This window comes from Pyxicephalus adspersus, chromosome 8 (genome assembly GCF_032062135.1).
Source record: "Pyxicephalus adspersus chromosome 8, UCB_Pads_2.0, whole genome shotgun sequence".
NCBI classification, from domain to species: Eukaryota; Metazoa; Chordata; class Amphibia; order Anura; family Pyxicephalidae; genus Pyxicephalus; species Pyxicephalus adspersus.
The window spans coordinates 59416282-59441653 of NC_092865.1; the positions used below are offsets into that span (position 1 = coordinate 59416282).

Here is a 25372-nt window from a genome sequence, read left to right on the forward strand (position 1 = left end):
AAAGAAAAAAAAAGACTGGCTGCAAAAAAACATTTTATAGTTAGGAAGTGACCATTACCAATTGCTTCTTGTTCTGTTCTAACCAAACTCCTCGTAATTTACCTTATGCAGCTTTTTTTCCCCCGATACAAGCGACTTCAGATGAAAAAATAATAATGGGATAACTTCAAAAAACCGATAGAAGGGAAATGAACATAAATGTATGAAAAACTTTACCACACACAACGCCGTGTGGTCCAAAAAGGAAGAAGCACATTCATGGGCAATTATGAGAATTTAATTAACGTGTAGTGTCATCTTCATGTCACTGGGAGATCTGCTCCCCACCAGCCAGTGAATCAAAAGAATATCAAAAGATGTTTAACATTTCAAAAGAGGCTGCCACCATCAAATGATCATCACCTCGCACTTCTGTGCTAAATGAGCCGCTAATTTACATCTTTAGCTTTCATAGCAAAACTTTCCCTGCAGAGCACGGGAGTGATAAATGCTCACCGTGTCAAAGCAATGGTGTCTATATTTGTAGGATTGAGGGTATAAGTGGGTGGACTGGGGGCCCATCTGAAGGGCCCATGGGACATATGAAACCATTTCCAAATGTCCTGTCCACTGCAACCATCATAAGCTAATGTGCAGTTAAATGTCTTAACTTGGAGGTCAATGGACCCAATGTGCAAGGTGGGAGCGAGAATAGGAGTTTTTGGTGGAGGAGAATAGAATGGGTATGTTGGTTTCAGGTATATTTCCCACCTTGCCGGTAAAACTAGCATAAACCATAAGCATTAGTATATAGTTGGCTCTCCCTTTGTGGCTTTAACAGCTTCCACATTTACACAAAGGCATCCATTACATTTTGGTGTCTGTATATAGGCACTTGTGCCCATTCAGCTGAAGGAGTAATTGTAAGGTCAGCTACTGATCCTAAATGCGAAGATCAGCTTTGCAAGCAGCATTTCAATTGATCCCAAAGGTGTTCAATAGGATTAACGTCAAAACTCTGTGTAGAAAACTAGAAATTCTTCCATTCCAAACTACAACTTTATAAAGACCTGGCATGGTGCATCTGAACTTGACCTGAAGCGGCATCCACATAGCTATATAATATTCATTGGAAAGGATTTTTCCACATCCAGCCCTATCACACAACTTGAATGATTCATTTTCCTCTATTGCAGTCACCCAATGTGTCCCCTGCCTGTGATTATTACGCCATCTATCCTCTCCTTACAGTATGTTCCATGGTGATACACATCCGAATGGCCTCCAGTGCTGTCCCTTCTTTTTTATGTAGATTAAGGTAGCGACATTTAAATTGATTTACAATGCCCATAAATCTAATAACACAATCTCTAAATTTTACATTTTGGATTTTTGTAATATCATGTCCCTTTAAGTCATTAGCTTAAGTAGCCTTTTTTACTTTCCAGTTTTCCATGAGATGGAAACTGTAGGTCCAATAAAAGCCATTTTAATCACTACTCTGCATAATCAACAGCTCTGCTTTGACAGATATATTTTACTCTAGAACTGCACTCTTATGTCGATGAATCAATGACTTTGAGCTAGTTAAAGACTCCTCACTAAACTGTTTCCTATATGTTTTAGTTGAAGTTCATAATTAAAAAAAGAAAAGTGCTTTGTTCACCTCAATTGAAAACACTGGAAACAAAAGATACTGAGTACCAGGTAAGAAAAATTCAGGCACACGTTATAGGCATTTTGAGTTTGGCAGTGGTAATTTTCTGGGAAGGGCTTGATAATTTTTTTATGCATTATTAAGCTTTGGGCAAATAATACCCTATTGCCATTGGTTTTCCTTCCTTTGACCACTTTTCCTTGCATACCGGAACACCCAACAAAATTAGCCAAAGTAATTCAGAATGTTTGACCATTTTTTTTTCTGCTTCCAGGCTGATTGGTGTATACGTGTTGCTGACTCCATAATCTGTCCTTTCTACTTGTTTAACAAAAACAGGCCATAAATACTACAAAACGCTTAAAAGCCCCTCCCTATCGTATCCGTGTCCAGAAAATGATACACGCTCCATAACCCCTGCCACAGCCCCCATCTACGCAATACTTCATCTGTCTCCAGGATTGTCAAACCCGTCCACTAATATAAACTTCTGAGTTAATCTGTGTAATGGACAATTGGCTATTGATCACGTCTTCCCGAAAGTTACACAAGTGGCAAAATGCTTTCATAAAGTAGAGTGTTGCCAGTGACATAGATAAATTCACACACACTGGTGATTTACTGCACTTTTCTTCTTGACCTACATGATACACAAAGTTTCTGCATTTGGAGCAGCCTCTGTCCATTAATTTTATGACTCTCATTACCCCAGCATGAACTGCCTATACCGCCAGCTTTTGTAAGTCCCTTTTCACCCATTGACATTGAATGCAACACAACACAAACAAGTCGCTGTGTTTAGAGGATAGGGCTTCGGTGTTCACTTCTTCTCCACTAAGACAGGTTTTATGGTGTATTACTGATAAACAGACCTGTCTGCATATTAAAATATTTCAACAATATTCTGGCAGTTATATATGTGAATGGGAAGCTTAGCAATAGTTACAAATTAAGCAAACTTCTGCATGTTTTCATAAATGTAGATGAGGGTATGTAACAAAGAAAACCATTGTTTCTTCATTTAAAAATAAATGTTATATTTAAACATGAATGAATAGGAAAAAAGTATAATTTACCAGGCAACAGGCTGGCTATAGGATGGCAGGGGGTGGTTAGGTAGTTTGAACACACAGATCGAAGCAATAAATATGAAGTGTAAAAAAAAACTAGGTCATGATATTGCTTTAATATTATTTGCATCCAGACATGAATTCTAATTAGCCAACAAAGAAGCAAAACAATTATAAAGAGGAGGCCGTGTGCTTGTGGTGGTGAGGAATGCATTTGTGGCTTACACAGTACAAGGTATAACAATCACTACAAAGCTTTATAAACACTTGGGAATGTTTGTCGTGTCTTACACACCCACTCAGAGCCGCTAACAATGTCCCTAATTAAACAGAGTGACGCGATAAGGTGCACGATCAAACAGGATAACGAAGAGTTATGTAATGTGCCGTCTCCTAATCCATTCTTTCCGCCTAAGTATTGGCAAAGCAAACTACTACAATATCAGAGGGATTCAGTCAAACCTGGCAAAGCAGTTATGTAGACTTAAGGGAAAGCTTGTGTTGGTAAAAGTTTATATATTTGCTACACAAACCTAACTGCAATTTATTGATGTATAAAATGCTATCTATAAAACAATCAGAGTGTATAATAACAAATTATTATTCAATATTATTGACTTCCTGAAATTTACATCCTTTGTTCATTAGGTAAGATTCCAGGCACGCATAGCAACCTCTTTAATTTTGCTGACTTTATCTCTGGTGACCCTTAGTGAAACATTTAGCATTAGAACACAGAGAGAGAGATGACATGGTTATAGTCTAATGGGGTGGTCTATTAAAGTGTAATATGACATTTTTTTATTCTGCTTGCGTTCTGTTAGCATGAAATATACAATTTAAAGCAGTTTGCTGTTTATGTTTATAAAAAAAATCCCTACAGTCCCTATGCTGTGGATATTATGAAAATAGAACAGATGGGAGAAGTCCAAGAAATGTGATAGGAGATGTCCTTTTACAAGAGAAAACTAGCAATGTTCTCTGGGAGATCAACAGGAATATTCTGTACCTGCAGGGTCTTTGGTAAATGGTTTAAAAAAAGAGAAACAGGCAAAGATGTACTATATTTTTTTAGTTTGCTCTGTCTTTAAACTGCAAGTGGTTGAAAACTTTTAGTGGCCATTGCATAGATCATGTACTTTACCCTTACAAGCCAAGCCAATAGGTTGCTGTAACCATCAGCTTTATATACTTTCTCTTTTATAAGCAGAAACTATGCGTGAGCGCCAAGTTAATCCTAGATTTGACTGTGGTTAAAGATTAAAAATAATGGTAAGCAGCTGGCATTAAAAAGATCAGTGCAGTGATCAGTACAAATTAAACCATAAGCATACACAAATTGAACAAGATGTCTAAAAGCAGGAACCTTCATCTCAAAATACTATTCTCTGTAGAAGTTATTATAGAATTTAAAATTCCTATAAATCCTAACCCTTTTCTTTTACATGGAATCATCACTAATGGCAAGTATGTAGGATCTGATCCTAAAAAAGTTACATTATTGGAAAAAGTCATGAAAAAGTAAATTAAAACTAGCTAAATCACACATTTAAAAGTTAACATTTTATGTCCACACAACAATAAGGTATCCTGATGTTTGTCATACCTCACAGCGGACCTCTTAGTAGAGTAACTATTAAGAAAAAGGTATGCAGTAAAAGCTTTATTGGCTAGATCAGGGGTGCCCAACACGTTGATAGCGATCTACTGGTCGATCGCAAAGGCAACGCGAGTCGATCAGGGAGCCCTGCCTTACCCCTCTCTGCTCTATGTCTAAAGGAATGCTCGGGATGTCTTTTGTCAGATAACACCAGGAACTTTACGTCTCATGTAACAGTGAGAAGTGGGGAGGAAGTCAGCCAAGTCAGTTCAGGCTTGGGGTCAGGGTTCAATTACCTAGATACCTTTGTACAGATTAGCAGCTCTTTTCTTGTGCAGCATGTCATTATCTTACGACAGGTGAACTGTAGCTTTCCTGTCACTGTAGTCTTGTAGTGCAATGTCTGTTCTGTCATTGTTCTGCCATTCAATGTCTCATTAGCTTCAGTCACTTCCGTGTCATACTTATATATATATATATATATATATATACTTAGCATTTTTAGTGTTGGTAGATCCTTTTGACTTGGTCATTTTAAAAGTGGCTCACAAGGTGTGGGCACCCCTGGGCTAGATATAAACATACGGATGATAGTCCTATACCCATCCCCATAAAAACAGAGTTGACTATGGTGATACTCGTGATTCTAACTTCAATGATTACCTTTACACAACAGAACCTTTAACACAGGTTGACTTTGAATCCATCAATCTTCACTATACCATTTGGTGCTGCACAGATTTTTTCGGACTGCCTCCCAGCTATGTCATCTTCATCGTGCATATGCACTTTGTGGCCCCTTTTACTCCTACAGGAAGACCATACTTTGCAACATAGGACGCCACCATAAGTAAAGCTCCCAAGAAACAAACAGGGCTACACTAGATATAGGCAGAATTAGTAGGACCATTGGAAATGCTTTCTAACAGAACGCTGTGAGGCTCTGGGCTGGATGAAATATTGTTGGATAAAAGATGATATTTCTTCATGTAGCAATGAGCTCTCTTGGCACAGCCATACCACAAAGGAAAAACTCCACTAAAGGTAAAGTCGTCCTTTAAAAAAGCAAGTTTTAGATATGAATGGAGAATAAGCAATGGAGTGAATCATGCTGGTGGACTCAGACCTGCACAAACTGGATCTGAATAATACTTTGGCTGAATGAGAATTGTGGGAGGATCAAACGGCACAGACTGAATCTGTTTTCTGTCTCCTCAGTTCACTTATTACTAGCCAGCTGTCCAAGCAGCTCTGTGATATTTAACAGGAACTGCTATAAACATGTCACATTATTACACAATCGATCAGAGACTTATTCTTTCTATAGATCAATAGGCTGAGTTTTTACTCCATTGTACACATATTGATTGCAATGGAGATGTGTGCTGTATTTAACAGCACTGCAATTTCTTGCAAAATAATAAACTGTGTGATCTAAGGATTCAAAATAAAGATTAGTGGATATGGATTGGAAAAGTTCTTTACATGATAAAAGAGAAACGATAATGGGTTTGGGTCCATTCTTATTACTTTGTTGTAAGTTTCGGGTGTGCCAATGTGTAACACTATAAGTACAATCCTTTAGTGTAGTGGTCCCCAACCCCTGGGCTGGTGTGGGTCCATGGCTGGTGAGTTGGGGGCCGCAAATGACAGGAGGTGGTAGCACTGGCGGCCCTTCAGTGTGACAGCAGGAGCGCAACCAACCGAAACGCGGGCGGTTCTCCTCACACTGCCTACGGAGGAGCTGATAAATATAACAAAATGGCTTTGGTAGCAAATATATGCTAAACTGTTTTAAAAAGAAGTGCAGCTTACCTTTAAAAAAATTGAGCAAAATTGCCATTTCAATCATTTTTACTGCCATTTCGAGTAAGGACAATCCCTTTTTATTAGTGCTGACACAGTTCCATGACCTCGCTAACGCAATAGAGGCCTAATACTCTACAAATGGCTTATATACAGGCCTTGAGTGACTTGTAGATTAATTTATATATATAATGCCAGGTGAAATATAAAAAATAAAAAATACTGGAAGACTCATTTTTTTTTTTGGGATTACCATGTAAATTTCCAGCAAAGCATGCAACAGTATATATTTTATAAAGTGTTTTCCTGGCTGTCTGGTTTCGACAATGCAACCTAGAAAGCAATGATTTTACGGACCAAGCCATGGATAGCTTGCAAAAATGAATAATTCAGCCAACAAAAGACACTGATGTCATTACAGATACAAATGTTAGCACAATTACAATCATCAGATGTTCCTGTGCTGTATTGTTGTCTGCTGACAGTTACAAATATGGTTATATGTGCTGTCAATCACGCACGGAACAATCCTAAAATGGCTTGGCATTGTCTGGAAATGATTCTTTATCCACTTACAGCTGGGTGAGTGCGTAGTCAGATTCTTTACAGCAATCAAGACTCACTATGATAGTCCCTTAAGCACAGATTCTGGGTCTAAAAAAGCACATAATTAGTTGGATTGTAGTTCTGTTCCCACCAGGCGGTTCAGAGGGATCATTCTAAAGCCATAAATGACTTAACAGGGTGAACTACACACGTAGCACTAGGCAAACAAAACCTAATGGTATAAAATTGCTGTCTGATGTGGAAATTTATTATGGGGAGATATCATAGTGAAATGATTCACAATCAACAATCTTTAGAATGTAAATCCTATTTATCATTCAATTCTAGTATTTACATATGTTTTATATGTAACTGTTACATAGGTCTTTACTGTGTCTACAAAGCTATTTGCATTAGTTCACGTGCCAAGAAAGAACTCACAGCCTAATGTCCCCACTACATTCTTTTACACATTAGGGCCAAATTAAGAGAAAGCTAATTAAACTGCAATATGTTCTATCACAGTGGGAGATAACTGGATCAAACCCATGCAGACATGGGAAGAACATATTAACTCCATGTAGATAATGTCCTAGGTGGGGTTTAAATAAAGAACTTAGAGCTAGAAAGAGTGTTACTCACTATGAAGTTTGTACTTTATAAAACTTTCATTGCCTGTAAACATCTTATACTCTTGTCTTAAAATTGGCTTCTTAAGAACGTAAGATGAATAAAGGATATTCATCAAGAACATAAAAATTACCTTCGGCGGGAAGGAGGGATAGTTGATAGACAAATGTCAAGACTTTAGCTGTTTTATAGCAATGTTCTCAAAGTAGTAAGGTCAATGGCATCAAAATGTAATAATGTCAATGGCTCTTCAAATGCAGTCCTAAGAACTCAAATCAAGGGTATAATTTGCATATGACTTCTATATTGGATTTATTGTATAGGAATACTGAGATTACTCTATATGACTGATGATACTTAGTAGTAGACCATGGCCATATGTGAAAGACAGAACTTTGTCTTCTGATTTGGAAATACCCTAAGAAAAGATGGTTTCTCATAAGGGGCAAAGTTCTGAGAGCTCATCACTATCAGCATCTTTCACGACCTTTACAGAATAAGGAAGATTAAGGGTAATGAATATGATGAGAGTGGTGGTAATATTATATTAGGTCAATCAAATGAATAAAAATAATACTTAATAACTATAGCAACATACTCAATTATTCAAAGTAAATGTCCCTTTTAACCCATACAAGGCAAAATCACAGGTTTCTTGAAAGTACAACTCCCCATGGTCAGATACGTATCTTTATTAAGATCCTTCACTACACATGGGATCCTTCAAAGCCCTTGGAAATGCTTGTTTTTTTTCCTAAGATACAACGGTCCGGAGCAACCGTCCATCAGGCTTTATTGCTATCAGAGGTGGGGGGTTAAGAAAACATTAGGTTTGGACTCCAGGCCCCAACAGGGAAACATAAGGTGAGGGATTGGTATTCCAAGGAACCTATCACAGCTGGGTTTGTTCTAATGAAGGTGTCCCAGCTTCAGAAGGAACCACAAAACATTTGCTATTGCTTACTTATGCAAATTCAAACAAAAATTACTAAAAGCATCTGTTTTTTTTTCCTTTTTGCAAACAAAACATTCTCAGCTAATACCAGCAATGAGACTAGGTGATTATCCTGATCCATCTTTTACCTGTAATGCTGTTTTATGGGATCTTTCATGATAATATGGACAGACGTAGAAACATAATTGTGTGAACAGCGGACAGATGTCCAGCAATAACAAGCAGCTAGAGACTATCAAATTCTACCCACATCTCACACACTGCTGCATTGAACACTGTAGCAGCTATTTTGTGAATTCCAGGGGCCGGATTGTGGTGAGTCAGCTATATTTTTCTTTTTTTCTATTCCTCCGAGGTTGTGATTTGGAACAAATGGACAGTCGTAACCCTGGTACACATCTGGATCCCTAATTAAATTCATGGCACATTTATTTTTAAGTGGTGAAAGTGAGGAGGTGAAAACCTGGAAGGACAAGGAGTTAGACTAATGTGAAATGGGATCCCTAGGAATAAAATACACTGGGCTTTGAAAAAAAACATACAAGCAAACTGTCACAGTTAAAGAAATCATAAATTAGGGTTGGATATATACCAAAATATAGCCAGTGTCCTTTGATGAAAGGGTTATTATTGCTGAACTACTTCTAAATGCTGGATACCTGGCAGTGTCTGGCTGCAATGATTTCTGAGCCGATCTGCATGGACCTGGAGGGTAATTTAGATTTTGAGTATATTTTCTTCAGTATAACATACTTAGATCTCATCTCATGGGGTAAGTTAGGAATGGGTCGGTAGGATGGATGGGAAAGCTTTTATTCTGCATGGAGATAGGCTTTAACCTGAAAGTGTGCAGCAAATAAAGTAAAAATTTGCTGATCTGCATACTTGCAATGTGCAGGTCCTGATTCCTGTAGAGTGGTGCCACATAATGAGGTTGCACTGCTCTTTGCTATATTCTCCTCTGGGTACAGCGTAGCCAGATGATGCACTCCCATGGGGGAAGTCTATGACGCAGAAAGCCTATAAGAAATATAGGCAACTAGCCCTTTCCTCTTTGCTTGTCTGTTTTTTTGGGTACAGCTTTCTTTGTTAAATTACCCATGGGCATTGCACCTTTTAAAACAGAGGCTGAAGAACAATCCCATGATGACATTTATATAGGGGACACTGATATTAGGTTACACCTGTGATAGCAACGCTTCTTTTTGTTTCCCCATATATTAAACATAGGATATTTGGTATTTCAACCCAAGATATATTACAGTTTAAATGATCCTGTAAATCAAACAGAAAAAGCTTCTCCAGCCCTGTGCGAGCTGTCATTTAGTGACATGCTAGTGTGTGTCCCCTCTCACCTCGACAGGGAATCTTCTGCCATTGATGCTGTGCTCAGAGCCTGCTGATGCATTACTATGACCCCAGTGGAATTCTACTTTCTCTGCCTTAAACCTGCCCGGCAGCCCAGCACCGCTGATGAAATAATCATCTTTCAGAAGAATGGCAACTGTGCAAAAGAGAGAGAGAGAAAAACACAATGTCAGCAGTGAGCAGCCAAACTGCACAAAACAATTTGTTCTTTCTGCACAAAACAATCGCATTCAAAACAATTATCACACACACAATGAGGCTGCATTTCTAATGATCAGTTGCGTGAAATATTTTTAAAGATTAAGCACTGCTAGTAGTTGGTCAGACAACATGTTGTCAGTTTTATTAAAGCAATCATCTTCTTATCAAAAAACATTTCAAAAAACCCTGTAATCAGACCGTCCATTTCATATTGATTTTTACATATGAATATACTGGCATTCAATTCATGCATTTTGCATTGCAATGATTTTATGCATTGTATTACATATTTCTGCAAACAACCAAAAGCAAAAAAATTGCAGCACCAAGTGGCCAAGCCAAGAAAAAGGGTATTACCCCCTTGCGTTCTAATTCAGTCCAAATTTCCATGCAAAAAGCGTTAGATTTTTTTTGCATGTAAATTTATTTTACATTGTAGGCTATAATTCTTAGGCACAACTCACTGAAATATGTCCAATATTTAATAAATTTAATGTTAAACTTTAAATAAAAAAACACAAAAATCTGTTAAAAAACAAAAATAAGTTAAACATGTCTCTTGTGATCCGTGACGTAGGTATCCCTGGTGTCTCTGCTCCCATTGATGGCAGAGGCAATCTAAACAGAATGGGGAGGTGCAGAAAGGGTGTTGCAGGTAAGAAAAGAAGAAGAATATTTTTTCTTTATATAAAAAGGTTGTCTACCCTTTAATGTAAAGTAAAAATTTGAGTTTAGGTCTGCTTTAAGCAGCTATACCACTGCCTATTTAATGAGCCACATAGACTTGCATTGTGACAGAGGTAACAGAGTCCTTGGAGACTGGGAGTCTAGAAGCTCCAGTGAAAGCAGCCTAGGGTTATAGTATATGAACAAGTCAGAACATACATCTGAGTTCCTCCAGTATGGTAAAGTCTGATTGTACAGATAGTTTCTAGGGCAGTGCAGATAGTTTCATTGACTAGTGTTTCCAAAAGGTTGTTATGGGTTATTTGAGAAATTAGTACTTTGTACACTCAGGTCAGTTACCACTGACACCATTGATATTTTGGGCTATCTGTAGGGGTGGCATTCTTGCTAGCAGCCAGCAATGTAAGAGACATTTTTCCATTTTGACCACCAAACTAATGTACTCTGTGTTTTATATAATATCATTATTGTCAGGAGTTCCCTAAGACTTGAAAGTTATTTCAAGAGTTCCCCCATGCTACAAAGGTTGCAAAAGGCTGGACTAAATTATCCCCTAGTGGGGCACTGATTTGCCAGTTCAGTATTTTACCTTTCCAAAAAGAACTGAAACCTTGGGAAGTTATTAAAGGATAAACAGTTTGGCACAGTCGTAGGCTAGACAAATCTTCTTCTGCAACAGATCCTTTACTACAGAACAAAGGGGGAGACACATAGCAAAGAATAATCAGGAAAAAAAGGAATATAGACTTTCTTTCAGGAGATACGAGTATAATATTTGTACTATTTTGAGCCAGGTACTGAAGTGCTTAATGGCTGTATTGATCCTATTCATTTTCTTTTTCTCAGCGGTTGAAGTACAAGGTATCACTATATCCGAGGATGGAGCACATGAGTGCAGAGAGATGGATTCTGATCAATGGTGCTGAGATGGAAGGACGTATCCTCAGATGAACTGGTTCACTTATCAGTGGCTCAATGATGTTTTCATATCATTCTTTGAATTGAGTTCTAGGACTGAGACAAGTATCACACAGGCTTGTTTATGAGAATAAACCAAACAACTGACTGCAGCACTGCATTATTATGGAGCTTCATATGACTGTGTTGGATATATGTCACAAGGACATATATACATTTATATTTATATTATTTCTATCATTGTCTTGTTCCTATTTCAAGAGGTTTATTTTCTACAAATTTCTGAGCCTGATAGAAAACAGTATATGATCAATATATCATTACTGTATATACTCAAGTTGAACCTGGATTTCCCCCCACCCCCTCTGAAAATGCCATTAGAAAAATAATCTTGGTTTCCAATCAGGTTATACCAATAGATGGTGCTGTGCCCTCACGTACATTTTGTAACAAACTCTTGCCGAAATTTACATGAGTTTCTTACACCATCTACTGGTGGCCAACGATAATGCACAAAAATGTTTTAAAAATAACGCACCATGGATGTATTTATTCAAGTATTGTATTTATTTGTGGTATGTTAGCAGTGACAGTATTAATGCGGGGCCTAGATTTCTACTTGAGTCAAAGCATTTTCCTATATTTTTAGATATAAATACCTTGGTTTATAATTGAGTATATATTTATACCATTTTTGTACACATTGCTCATAGCAATATTTCGAGCTCTATTTACCAAGCTAATTTAAAAGATAAGGAATCCTTAATTCTAATAAAGTGACAGCAGTCTCTTTAAATCAATAATATGTTACTACCATTCTCACACCACTGCTTTAAAAAAATAAAAATATATCACACATTTATAAAGCACAGTCACATGCTTTCTCACGCTATTTCTTTATGACTCTGATGCCAGTGGTCATGTTGTCAGTTGTCATGTGACAAATCATAGTTTAATTGGCTCAGCAGGGCTAAGCAGGGAAAATGTGCAGGCTCTACAGCATTACCTGCATTTTAGCAATGGGCTATAAAATGCAGATATAAGATTGAGTTTAACTACTTTGTATAGTGGTGAGCACATAGCAATATCTATAATATTATAAATGGGTCCCTTCATTTCATTCTAATGAGATTTGAAAGTTACAGTGATTCAGTCTCTGAAAATTAAAAAAAACGTATCCTTGCTTTTAAACTTTATGAACGTTACCTTAACAGAACACAAACTTTTATTTCTGTTGTACTTTTTAAATCCCTTAGAAATGAGAAGCATAATTCACTTTAATTTTAAAATGCAAACGACCCAGATTAAAGGTGAAGTTATATTTTCATAGTTTCCAGTGGCAGGACATGCTCTGTTGCATATCACATAACTTAAGATGCACAATGGGGATTTAATTGCATCATATAAATACTTGATCAGCTGTGAGTGATTAATCGTACCCGCCGAGGTCATCTTACTTGTTTTAAGATAAATAATTAAAGCCATCTCTTGAAAGATTTACTGTTTGAAATGTTCAGACTAATAGTCAGTTTTGCTGGCTTTCACATCCATGTTGAACGTAGAAGGTGTATCAAAGCTACTGATTAATCCAAACACCATCCCAAGCCATTGTTTATAAGTATTATCCTCTGGCTGTATTACTAATTTAATAGAACCCATTAAATCATAGCAAATACATTACCTGGTTAAGCTAAATTACAAATCAATGATTATACTATACACTAATGCATACTTTGATAAATGCTTGCTTCTGGAGTAACAAGAGGACATCTTGAATGGGTTTGTTATAAATAATTTATATAGAGATTAACCAGTTTACTGTGACACCAGATGTTTCTTTTTAAGTTTTGGAAGGGCTAGAACGTGTGGTTACAGTATGGTGTTTGCCAGCTCCCTGTGTTATAACTGCCACTGCTACCAGTGCTGGGGTAATTATTACTGCCACCATCATCAATGAACAGGATCATTTTACTTACACATTCAGTGTTCCTTCTGGTATGTTGTTACAAAAAAAACAAGGGAACAGGCCTGAAAATTTTGCACTGCTATTGTGCAGCCCTATTAGAATGTCAAGGTTCTTGATCATTTTCAAGCTGATTGCCAAAGAGTTAGAGCCTCTGACAAGGAAAGAATCCAAATCAAAACATGTAAACTCCAGATTTCATTTTTTGCAGGCTCATTATATCCATACTATATAAGATGATCTGAACTTTACATATTCTGTTTTTGGTATTTTCCTGATTGCTTTCCCCGTCCCTACTTGGGAAAAGAATGACCTAGGCCATCACTACTGGGGAAGCTACTTATGGAGATCATTCCTTACAAACTGCTAAAGACCTAACCAAGGAAACCTACTGCTTGAAAGTATTAGGCACCTGCACCCCATTTCTACTTTTCAAGAATTTTTTTATAATATGTATGTCCATTAGGTGTTTCGCTTTTTTTATGTGTCCTGTTCCCCATAAAATGAACAGGAGCGGAGGGTGAATTTTCTATTGACAACTGTCAGAGATTGGGTTCCCATTTACAGTAGTGAGATTTCACTTCACCCCTAGCTGCAAGGTCAGGACTTGAAAATTTCCCAAAGGGGAAACAGACATAGGAAAAAGCACACATTCCTAAAGGAGGGAGCTTCATATAGAAAAGTTCTTTTACTGGCCTTTCCAGCAATGTCTCCTACTTTCCCTCAAACTCCTACATCACAGCAGTGACCTAGGGTCAGAGGTTGTGTGCTCAAGGGGACATCCTACCTACCACTTGTAGATATCCCTGGGGATTAGGTCACGTGGCCATTTTTTTAAAGAATCCAAGGGCATTGCATAATGGGCGCCCCAAATTTGGACTTCAAAATTTCACAGTTCTTTTTTTTTTTTTTTTCGTAAATAAACAGGGAAAAGTGATCAGAGTGATGCAAATTGCATTAGTATGAGGTTTAAAAACATTATTCCTTATTAGTATAGTTATTAGTATAGTTTGTAAATATATATGTACATGGTGCAGCATGTTTTGCTCAGTAAATACGATAAGGCTTCAGCTTCCTGGTACTATACAGTGGTTTTGCAAAACTGCTTCTTTTTAGTATGCAAGTCTGAGTTGCCCAAGTCACTAAAAGTTTATACCAGAGGCTCATCATCAAATCTCTATTTTAAATAAAAATAACATGCCTTAATTTCCAGAATACCTTAAAATACCCTTTCGCTATCTATACATTTATTTTAGTTTATTTTTTAACTATATCAGAAACTACAGTCTCGCGTTACACGTGATGAAGGCAGCACTGCCGTAGACAGTGTTGAGGATGTACAGAGATCTAATGAAGCATTTTGCTGAGAGTAATGATTTGCAGGCAACTTCTCAATCATTCATTACAGGTTCTATACATTATTAGAGTGTATTTTTTCACCTGTTTTCCCTGTGTTCTTCATCCAAGTCTTGTTAGAGGATTCATTCTCAAATCCCTCAAGGTACAACTCCCGGTACTCATCCTTCATGCTGGCTGTGTAATCCACAATGTCTATAGGAGACTGGTGGTAACCTCCACAATCTGGGCTGGCCATTGCCCAGTGCTCTGGTCCGTACACACCTGTAGAGAAAAAAGCAGACATTTTTAAAATGTTGGCTCTCCAAATAGTTTTTTGCTGTTTAAACAAAACGTGAGCCTTATTTACATTTCAGTAGTCCACATTTAAAGCCTCTTTCACAATTTTGGTAAAAACAGCATAGTAAGCTGCTCCAAAGCACATGGCAAACTGCCGCCATGCAAGCCACACGGAAGGTCAATGCATTTGCATATGTTGCCCTTGTGTTTGAGGTGGAGGTGCAGTTCCGTCTCCATGGGAGGAAAAGCAACCACAGGCTAGTAGTGACATTCTATTTCCAGGAGCCCCACTACAACCAAACCACACCAGCTCCCAATTGCTTCTTTTTGGTTGTATGGGAGCAGTTGGGTGCGCGGTTAAGCCTGCAGTTAATTGCTGCCCTCAACCACAAACTTGAAACTGCCCTAAAGGTAGAATGCTTGCATTAACATAGTATTCTATGCATCTACAATACCTCATCTGAACACTCAAAAAACCACTATTAGTTGTGAAGTTTTGAGAGAGTACATCCAAGCATGCACAATAAGATCAGTGACTGACTGTAGACCACATGTGCATTAAAAGTAATTGGCAATGCACATACACATGCATCTCACACCACTAGGTATGAACGAACCCCTAATGATTTCCTTGAACAGCTTTATATGAGTAGATTTGTCAGAAACACGTACATATACTTTGTAACTCCATTGCTTTTGACATACTTGAAACATGCTCAGATTCACAGCAGTACAAAACCCCTTGAATAAAAGTGATCTGATTTTTGCCTTTAGGGTTACAAACAGAGCGGCCGTTGTAAAAATATCCACTTATAAGATTACGTTGTAATCTCTTTGCCAACCTTCAATGATGCAATATTTTCACATTTCCACCTTGCTGGCCGATGGCCTAAACAATGAATTGTTGAAAATATCTTACTGTTTGCAAACATAAAATAAATAAGAAACTTTGTATCCTGCCAAGCGCACAGACGTTTTGGATACTGTGCTTCAAAGTAAACTTCTACAATGAAGTAGGAGTACAAAAGCTCATGTCCCTTAGGTTACTGAGCATCAGGAATAAAAGGGGGATTTATTCAGAAGAGAGATGGGCAAAGACTAGGCTTATAGGTAGCGGTAACATTTTTCAACAAGGATGAAGGAGCTTAAAGTTCCTGTAACATTCAGAATATACAGGAAAAAAACACAACATAATAATCTATTTGAATGGTTTTTCCTAAGTAATCAGGTGAAATGGGGTAAGTTTAATATACCGTATGAGTCTTTTAAAAATGTCTTTGTAAATCATTAAATTAAACTGTAGCTGTGTTCAATAAAAATAGAGCTGGTTTTGCTGCAGTTTTGGCACCAAGTGGGAGCTTTCAGGGCCCTTTAAGGTAAATAGGTGTTGGCCATTAGGTTATATTTTATGGCCAGAGGTTATGGAGCATTTTCCAGTTCAGAAGGCTAACGTAAACTTGATCTGTCCAAAGCTGGCACAAAATTAGGTTTACTTAACTGACTGCCACCTCTAGCTTTCTAAACTGTTAGAAACAGACTAAAACCACAACTCTGGAGTCTTTCTTGTGTTTTTGAGAGTATTTGAGAACTAAAGCAGCTGCAGAGGTCAGGGGTTTAAAGCAGAACTATACCCCCATCCCTCTTCTATCCTGGGCGCCATTTTCATCTTTCTTTTCCTCTGCATGCTGCTCATTGGCCAGGCCGAGATTCCCGGCACCCCGAAGGGAAACCAGGATTGCAAAGTATGTACAGCTCAACAAATTTTGACAAATGAGCAGCGATCAGCTAGGTAAGAAAACTTATTGAGGAAGGTACATGGCCTGTCCCTTTCTCTAAAAGGACCTATCTAATGCCAAGTTTTTGCATCCCACTTTTTGCAAGTTCCACTTTAATGCTTATTTTTTGTTTGTTAAGAAACTCTGAATAGTTTAATTTCAATAATACAGACACATGTGCACTTTAATTGTCTGGTAAAGAACAGATTACATTACCCACTCCAACCCAATCCATATATCCTATGCATATAATAGGTGCTTATTTTTTGTGAAATATATCAACATATAAATTGAAAGTTCAACGCACAAATAATTTTCAAGATAACTTTTTCATCACAGCAAACAGGATATGTGCTGTTCTCCATGATTTCCTAATGAATGTATACCTGTTAGAAACCAATGTGTTTTACGCAAAACTGTACAAGGACATATGTTCTGTTAGCTGTGCAAAAATAGAGAAGCTATTCTGCAATTCAATGATGCTGTTATCCTTTATTGTACATCGCAGATTGAGACCAGAACAGAAAAAAATGATAGGATTGTTTATGTTACAAGAGGAGTGGGAATTTCAACAGAGCACAATGTCAAAGCATACAAAGTTGGGCAAAAAAATGCTTAAAAACACATAGCACCTTTTATGTCAGAAGATGCCATTTACGTACAAAACTAGAAAAAGCAATGACATGGTAGTTTTTAAAATTCTCCTGTAAAAGTGTATTCTATGCGGAAAAACCTGAAGAGCTAAAAATCAACATTAGTGGCTAAAAGTAAAAGTCAACCACCTCTCAATGGAATAGAGAAAAAAATGTACATCAAGCCAGTGATAACGCATCACACATAACGCCGGGCATCAGAGATCAGGAAGACTACAGCCAAAATCTTTCTGAAGGACTCTTTCCTGTGCAAAATGTCGTCTTACATCATACAAATCTAACTGCATTAGGATTAAAGAATCAATAAAGCAGGTTCTTTCCTCTCAAGAGGCTTTCTGCCTGAACATAACAAGTTCTTATGGTTGATATCACATAAGATGGACTTGGTCTGAAAAAAGCAATCATATCTGATGTATGAAGATGTCTTCACCTGCAAATCACTCTTTTCTGAATACAAGCTATTGAGTGATAATTATCCAGAGCAAAGGTTAAACTCTAATAATTAAATAAGCTTACTACTAAAGTCAATATACAAAGCAAGGGGTGGGGTTGTGACTCTTCTGGTCTCCTTAAATTAAAAAAAAAGTGGCTATTGGATATTTAAAGTTGGTTTGTAATTGCAATGAATGCAACAGTGTGAACTGTAAAACATTGTAACAACACACAAAGGTATGAATCCATCCTAAATAAAAGGCTCCCTTTCTGTTCGTGTGGTTTAGCAGAAAACCTTATGCCATGTTCAACCCAGAATTTTTGAGTGGGAAGAAATTATAGACTGGTGGAAGCCCATGTATTGTGACCCCAATCTTCAGTAATGACCCAAAAGCAGCCAAGCGGTTGCTGAAAAGTGCCGGGTAGTGCATCCGTATATGGGGCTGGGAAGAACACTGTTATGGGACGTACAGTATGAAAGTTGCAACTGCTGATCTCATAAATGAAACATGCTGATAACATAGTGACTTCTACTTCTGGAAGTTCTCAATACTTCCGATTCTGACCTAAAAAGAGCATGCAGATAGGGGAAGAGTAGAAACCTGTATACATGCTCTGGGTCTAAGATACTCAAAGTGTTGAAGCCAAGATTACAGCCAGGAAACTAAAATTTCCAGTTTCACAAATGGCACTCCCATGGATCCCATTTTTTGTAGGCACTCAAATACATTCTTCCTACTTTTTAACGCAAAATCTTTTACACTTGGTTTAGGACAGACCTTGATATGTGGTAGCGGATTAAAGCCTGAACATAATTAAGGAATTCCTACTGGCTCTCAAGGCTGTACATTGGACCAAAAGCAAGATGGGTGGGTAGGGATGTACGGGGATACTATAGGATAGTCACTTCAATCTTATCTTCAATCAATCATATCACTGCCCCAGATCAATTTAATCTTCATAAATGATCACACAAACACCCTTGGATGAAGTTGTCCCTTCTATTAAATCACACAGGTATTGCAAGGTCTTTTTTCCCCAGAGTAATAAAACTACAGGAAGGTTTATCATGTATGTACCTTCTCCCATATTCCCAGGAACCATTAAACCACAAAGCTAACCTAATACGCTCACGCTGAGTATTGAGTTTCTTTTAGACTGCATTCCAGCTTATTTTATATACACTGAATAAGTGTCCTAAAAAGCCCTATGAAAGACAAGCAAAAGTTAATTAAATAACAGCATGTTAATTCAATCCTACCATTCAGCAGTTCAAGCTATTAAATTAACTTACAGAAGCGAAAATTAAGTGTAGCCAATAAAAAAAAAAAAACTGAACAGAACATAATAAGCTCCATATTAGGGTTAATTGTTTAACAATTAATTTTTAGAAGATTAAGATATTTTAGAGTAACAAATACATAAGTTGTGTATTAAGCATGTGATTGAGACATAGACTGCCAAACCTGACTGTTTGCTTGAGAAGGTTTTTTTTTCCCTCTCTTCAGAGAGGAGATAAAAGGAAACTAAAGCAGTATAACATTAAAGATATATAAAGAACATAGTACAAATTGTACAGAGCAAGCAAGAAGGACCCAGACAGATTTTACTGGTAGGTAGGAGGACAGTAGGGATCCTTTTATTATACAGGTAAATGTGTTACCAATGGTCAATGTTACCAATGTGTGGGTATGCAGACTGTTTTAGGTAACACTCATATGATGCTGAACCTACAGGGCTACATAGGTAAAAAAGAAGAAAAAAAATGAAATTCAACAAATTGAAGGTTTAAAGAAAGGGGCCAGATGATGAAAGACACCCTCCATCCAGGAAACGTGGTGGGCTCTAAATGATCTGCTGCAGCTTCTAAAGAACAGTAAAATTAGCTTCCAATGTGCTGTGAAATCAGACTAAGCATTTTTAGTACAGGAAGAGGTTGCACGTTTATCCAAGACTAAAGATCAGGTGGGTTAAGCTTCAAGTAGTGCTTTCAGGCTGTCTAGAAAGAATGCTGAGCCAGTATTGACTAAAGGAAGAAAAAGAGCCCTAGGCACTTTCAGAAGCAGGTCAGGAATGGCAGATACTATATTTTTCTCATAAAAGATTTCCTTTAAGCTATAATTTTCTTTTGGCACCTATACATGTTTATGTATTAATAATGCATAGAATCCATTAAGCACAATCTATGTCAATAAACTAACACAGCATTCGGATATTACAGCACACAGTGTACCAACCTACAGAAAACACGCCTCTCAATGTGAATTACAAACTGATTTATGATCATCATCCACTCGGATATTATAAACGATGGACAACCAAGTCATAGGCTAATCACATCTCCCCACATAATATGTTAATGTACAAAAAATCTGGAGGTTTGTTAGAAGCTTAATAACCTGACCGTATAGATCTGTATATAAATGCAAAGCCAAATCTATGTACAAAATATGCAAGCCAAAGATGGTTCCTTTGTCCTGATCACTGTCTGATCCAGACAATTAGTTTGTCAGTCCTTCTTTTACATGGGTGGCTTGTTATATACATACACCACTGTTTCTCAAACAGGGGTCCCTGTGGGCTCCTCCAGAGGTTGCTAGAGGTCCTTGATTCAGTTTAATGGATAGCAATAATCTTTTTGGCTATTTGTAAGCATGACATTCTTCCCACTGAATATCAACATGGGTTCACAAGAGAGTGAGCCTCTCTCCAAAATGATACAGGGGTTTGGAATTTATCCAGACCCCCCATGTCTATTAGATTTTACTATATTGATATAAAATCAGGTATAAAGATCAATTCTTGGCAATGAGCAAAGCACGGACATGTTGACTTGCAATGCATAAAAAATAGTCTTCACATGAAGTTATTTTAGAAAAATCTACAGTAAACTTTCAAAGCTGTTTATTCATTTTGTCTACTGCTTACACCAGTAATCTAAATGCTACAATCTGCAGCAATTTTTATTTTTATTTGGTTCAGATACCAGATTCTTCCCGCTAGCTAGAAAATGTCAACATTCAGTTTTGCATACTGCTGTCGCGAGCTTTTCTTATTAAAGGCTGGGATCTTGTATGGGAAGGATGCAAATACAACGCACCAACTGAGACCTCCAGTCTCTGACAGATGGACAGATATTCACCCTATTGCTTTATTTATGTCTCTATTGACAGTCCAGCACTTACTAAACAGCAACCTTACTAACTAAACTATGCAACTTAATAAAATATGTATGGCCAGCGAACATTTCTCCAAACATAAACTAGCTAAGCCTAAGGCCGCCGGCCAAGACCCTGAAAGGTTAACAGGCAAATGAAAAAGGACAACAGTATGCAATAACAACTTCATTCTAGTTTTTGAGCAATGGATTGGGGTTGAAGATCTGGTTTAACAGCTAAGTCTCTGCCTATGATGGGAAGATAGATATCTTTTTCTTCTCCTGCCAAGGTGGCCACTGTAAAGTAGGGTCAAGAAAATAGGACTTTTTGACCTTACTCCATTTTAAGATAAATTAAGGCTGTGGTAGGGCCCACATAACTAAATAGGTTGATGACTCTTGACCACTATTGGGTTGAAACTCTGGCACAACAGCTGCCTTTAGATATTTTCCTTTTTTTTTTCCTGCCCAGGTGACCACTGTTTGGAAGGCTGACCACTATCGTAGAAGAGTCAGGACAATGGGACTTTACCCTTTCTTAAGCCTCTTTATTTTGAGGTAAATTAGGCTGTAAGGTGACAATGTGAGGGTGATGTGTACACATAATGAATAAGAGGGATGACCACTGTTAGGCTTTGTTTACCAGTTACTTATGTTACCATTGAGGGGATATCCTCTTTTCTTCTGTCAAGGTATCCAGTTGGGGAGGTTGGGGACTTCCTAAAGGAAGCTTTCACCCCTTCCCAACTCTCCCATACAAGAAAAATACCTTTAAAACAGACACACTTACCCAGTTGGCTATATTTATATACTAAAAAATTGTATTTAACGCATATCAGTTTGTAAATTCTACGAAAAAAAAAAAACATAACAAAGCGGATATAAAGTATATAGCATTGCTCAGCCTGGTTGCTCGTCCTGCAGACTCTTGCCAATTGCACAAATAAAATTTTGCACTGCAGCTTAGAAAATTATCAAGCAGCACTGTATTAAATTAGTCGTTAGTGATCCAAATCATATTGATCCGATTGCGTACACACAGCCTCCAGAGTTTAATTCTTAATTTAATCTCAGTCTCATGACTGAATCTAGTGAAGCAGAAAAAAACACAATGCTATATGATTGTACTATGCACCTTGCAGTGTGTAGCGTTCATGGTAGGACAACTGCTTAAATAAACACAGGATTTATCACGCACGAGCCGCACAGCTGAGGGACCGCCGGTGTTTTACCGTCTCACCGGCTTTTCCATTTCCTGCCTTTTCTGTGTATTTTTTTCCCTCTAACTCGTTTAAATTAAATTCTCTCTGTGTTATCATTACTCAGTGACATGAAGCAGAGTGCATCGGAAAAACGACTTTCTGCAGACGCGCAGAAGACTCAAACTGTCTTATTCGCTGTGTTCTGCAAATGAGGACGATGCAGACGTAGACTGGGCCGGATCTGACACTCTTGTGGATAGTAACAGGGTCCCCCCACCCCCATCTCCTGTTAGCGGCATGATGGGAAGTTCTCAATTCAAATCTATAACACAATAATACAAAAAGTCTAAACCTACAGACTAAATTTACAAGAACTTGTATAAAAAAAAATAAACATAAAACAAAAATAAATAAATAGGCACTGCCTAAGGGTGTTGCCACCAACATGTTTGGCATTTGCCACGTTTTTTTTCAATGCAGCATCACAGCTTTGGAGGCTAAGGAACATTTTTTCAGACTTTGACTGCCTCCTGCAGCACATATTTAGTCTCCAACAACCACTATAATATATAGCACTAACTATGTATTCCAGTATGCCTGTAGTTTCAAACCATCAAGTGCAATATGCCTGTGTTATCATATCAGACCATCTCCAGTCTCTGATCATCTCCACTGGTATGAAGTCATTGACCGTGTCCTGTGGTTCTCAATCCCTGACCATCCATCTCCTGGGGTATGACCATTTCCTGTAGGATTACATTCACTGAACGTAAAAGATTTGTTATGTCAAGGGCCACATTTAAAGGCCCAAAGTAAATTGCCCATCACTAAACTAACCCCTCGCACATTGTTTAGGGTACACTTTAAAGCTACTAGACAAAAATATTAAAATTGTTGGAGAACCAAACATTGATTTGAACCAAATATTGTGACTTAAAAAAGGGAAAAAAGTACAAGATCTAAAGTATATCAAAAGCAAGGAGGGAGGGGCACTGATGATTAGTGGAGGAGGTAACACTAACCTAACACTAACTAACTTACAGCCAGGTAGGAAGAAGCTGTGGGGTAGCAGTTCCTGTACTGTAACCTAACTTTTCAGTAACCATCCAAAAGCAGCCTGGTGGTTACTGAAATGTGCTGGGTAGTGCACCCAGCTAAAATGGGCTGGGGAGACCACAGGAGCGTATACTCCACTTCCAAAGTAAATGGCAGGAGCTCACCCACACTAGAAGCAGAGACATTCCACTCAAGTATTGCTATGTGTTTTTGTTATCTGTACGTGCCATCCCATTCTCCAGATTTACCTAGCACCAAACCAATATCTAACCTCGTTACAGCTATACAAAAAAAATGAACCTCAACTATTACTGCAAGTTCTTTCCAAGTTTATATTTATGCACCAATCATGTAGGCAATCATTCTGCATGCAAAACCAACATCTTTGTGAATATCGTTATTGATCAGAAGCCATCCTGAACCAACCAACACAATGGCCACCAAAATATCACATACATTTATATGGAGGAGACATTTATATTACCATCAAAGCGACAGCAATACCATTTTCTAGATTTTCCTGCATGCTCTCAAATGACCTTCAGCTAAAGCAAAAATACAATATTGTGCCGTGTATAGAGATTTCAGGAATATCTGCAGAAATAAAAATGGCTAGAAACACAGTAGCAAAATTGATTAACAGAAAACTAAAATTATTCTTGCAAATATTGGACAGAGATTTAATAAGTGCTCTTGAAATCCCCAGGGAAATTAATGATGAAATTGAAATAAGGTTTTCCAGTGGACCATTGCACAGACAGCACTTGGAAATGCATTGTTCATTTCTACAAGTGGTTTAATTTGTGTCTGATCCGCCCTGAGCCGTGAATTGCAAATTCATATTTGTTTTTGAATATTTATATGCTCTTATATACTGTACAATGAGAATGACTATAACTCAATATTTACAACAAAATCAAATTTAGCTTCAGAATGTTGGCAGCAAATGTGAAAAATTAAAATTACTTTATTTGAAAAGGGACTAAACACTATTTAATTTACAATGTAGAGGAAACATTGCTTGTATACAGTTTCAGACATTATGAAAAGAATATTAAAGCACAAAAAGTAAAGAAAAAAAAAGTGAGAGAAGGTCAACTACTCTCCCATTCTTTTGCCCCAAAGAGATTGGCAGCAGGCAAATAGTACAACCAATACCTATACTATCCAGCAAAATCAGCAATCAGGCAGGTCTTTATTGCTAATAGGGACCAGTGATGTCCTTTCTTCCACAAGGTATGCTTACCTGCCTGTTTGCTATCTTCTTAAAAAAAACCTCAGGATGTGCTGGTTATCCTGGCGGCTGCCGGGACTGAATGAAATACCAAGCACATGCACGGGACTTACATCTTTCTGGCAAGGCCAATCAAATTAGCCTGGGATTGGCATCCTAAAGGGGAAGAGGAAGATAGCTGTGCCAGCATCTCAACAGAGAAGGGTGAGTGTGTTTTAAAAATTGAGATCAAGCCATTTTTTTTTATTTTTACATTTAGTTCCACTTTAACACAAAAAAAATCTTTTTTTTCCTAATGTAACAATATCAGACACTGTCCACATATTCTTTGTCATGTCATGTTCCCCAGCTTTTGGTTTTATTACTTGATTATTTCACTTTATTTTAGTACTTTGAGCGTTGCATCCCACCCCTGCATTGCAGCATTGCACAGCAAAATGACATTGTCCAAATAGTGCAACTCTTACTATTTCGTTCCGCAAGGGCACCTGGGACTACACAGTCCCAGTAACATCTTTCGACACGTGTAATGAATTGATCTGTGATGCCCCCTTGGCTGGAGGTTACACAGACATGGTTGATGTGGAAGCGTCCATCCCACAAACAAAGGCACAGCTGATACAAGTACATTTGTCTTTTTCTTTAATAAAACAAAACGCTGGTCAAAGTGTTTCATTATTTAGAGAACAATGATCTGCTTTGAAACCTGGCAGTCCTACAGATGAAGGTGTACAATGGACGTGCCGCGTGGGATACCCTGTCAGCACAATGCAATGCCTTTGAGCGAGTGTTATTCTGTAAAAAGACCATCAACAATATATGAAGTGTTAAGCAGTGAAAGTTTATTT

At 37.7% G+C, this 25372-nt stretch overlaps 1 protein-coding gene across 1 annotated transcript in view; it reads right to left on the minus strand.

Annotated features, from left to right (window-relative positions):
* The window catches only part of PTPRG (protein tyrosine phosphatase receptor type G), a 324449-nt gene that overhangs the window by 155492 nt on the left and 143585 nt on the right, over positions 1 to 25372 (minus strand). Inside the window, exons 3-4 of the mRNA XM_072421218.1 lie at positions 14821 to 15000; positions 9599 to 9747 (exon numbers count right to left, since the gene is read on the minus strand). Of these exons, the coding sequence (XP_072277319.1) occupies positions 9599 to 9747; positions 14821 to 15000 (329 nt within the window). The remainder of the gene's footprint in view (positions 1 to 9598; positions 9748 to 14820; positions 15001 to 25372) is intronic.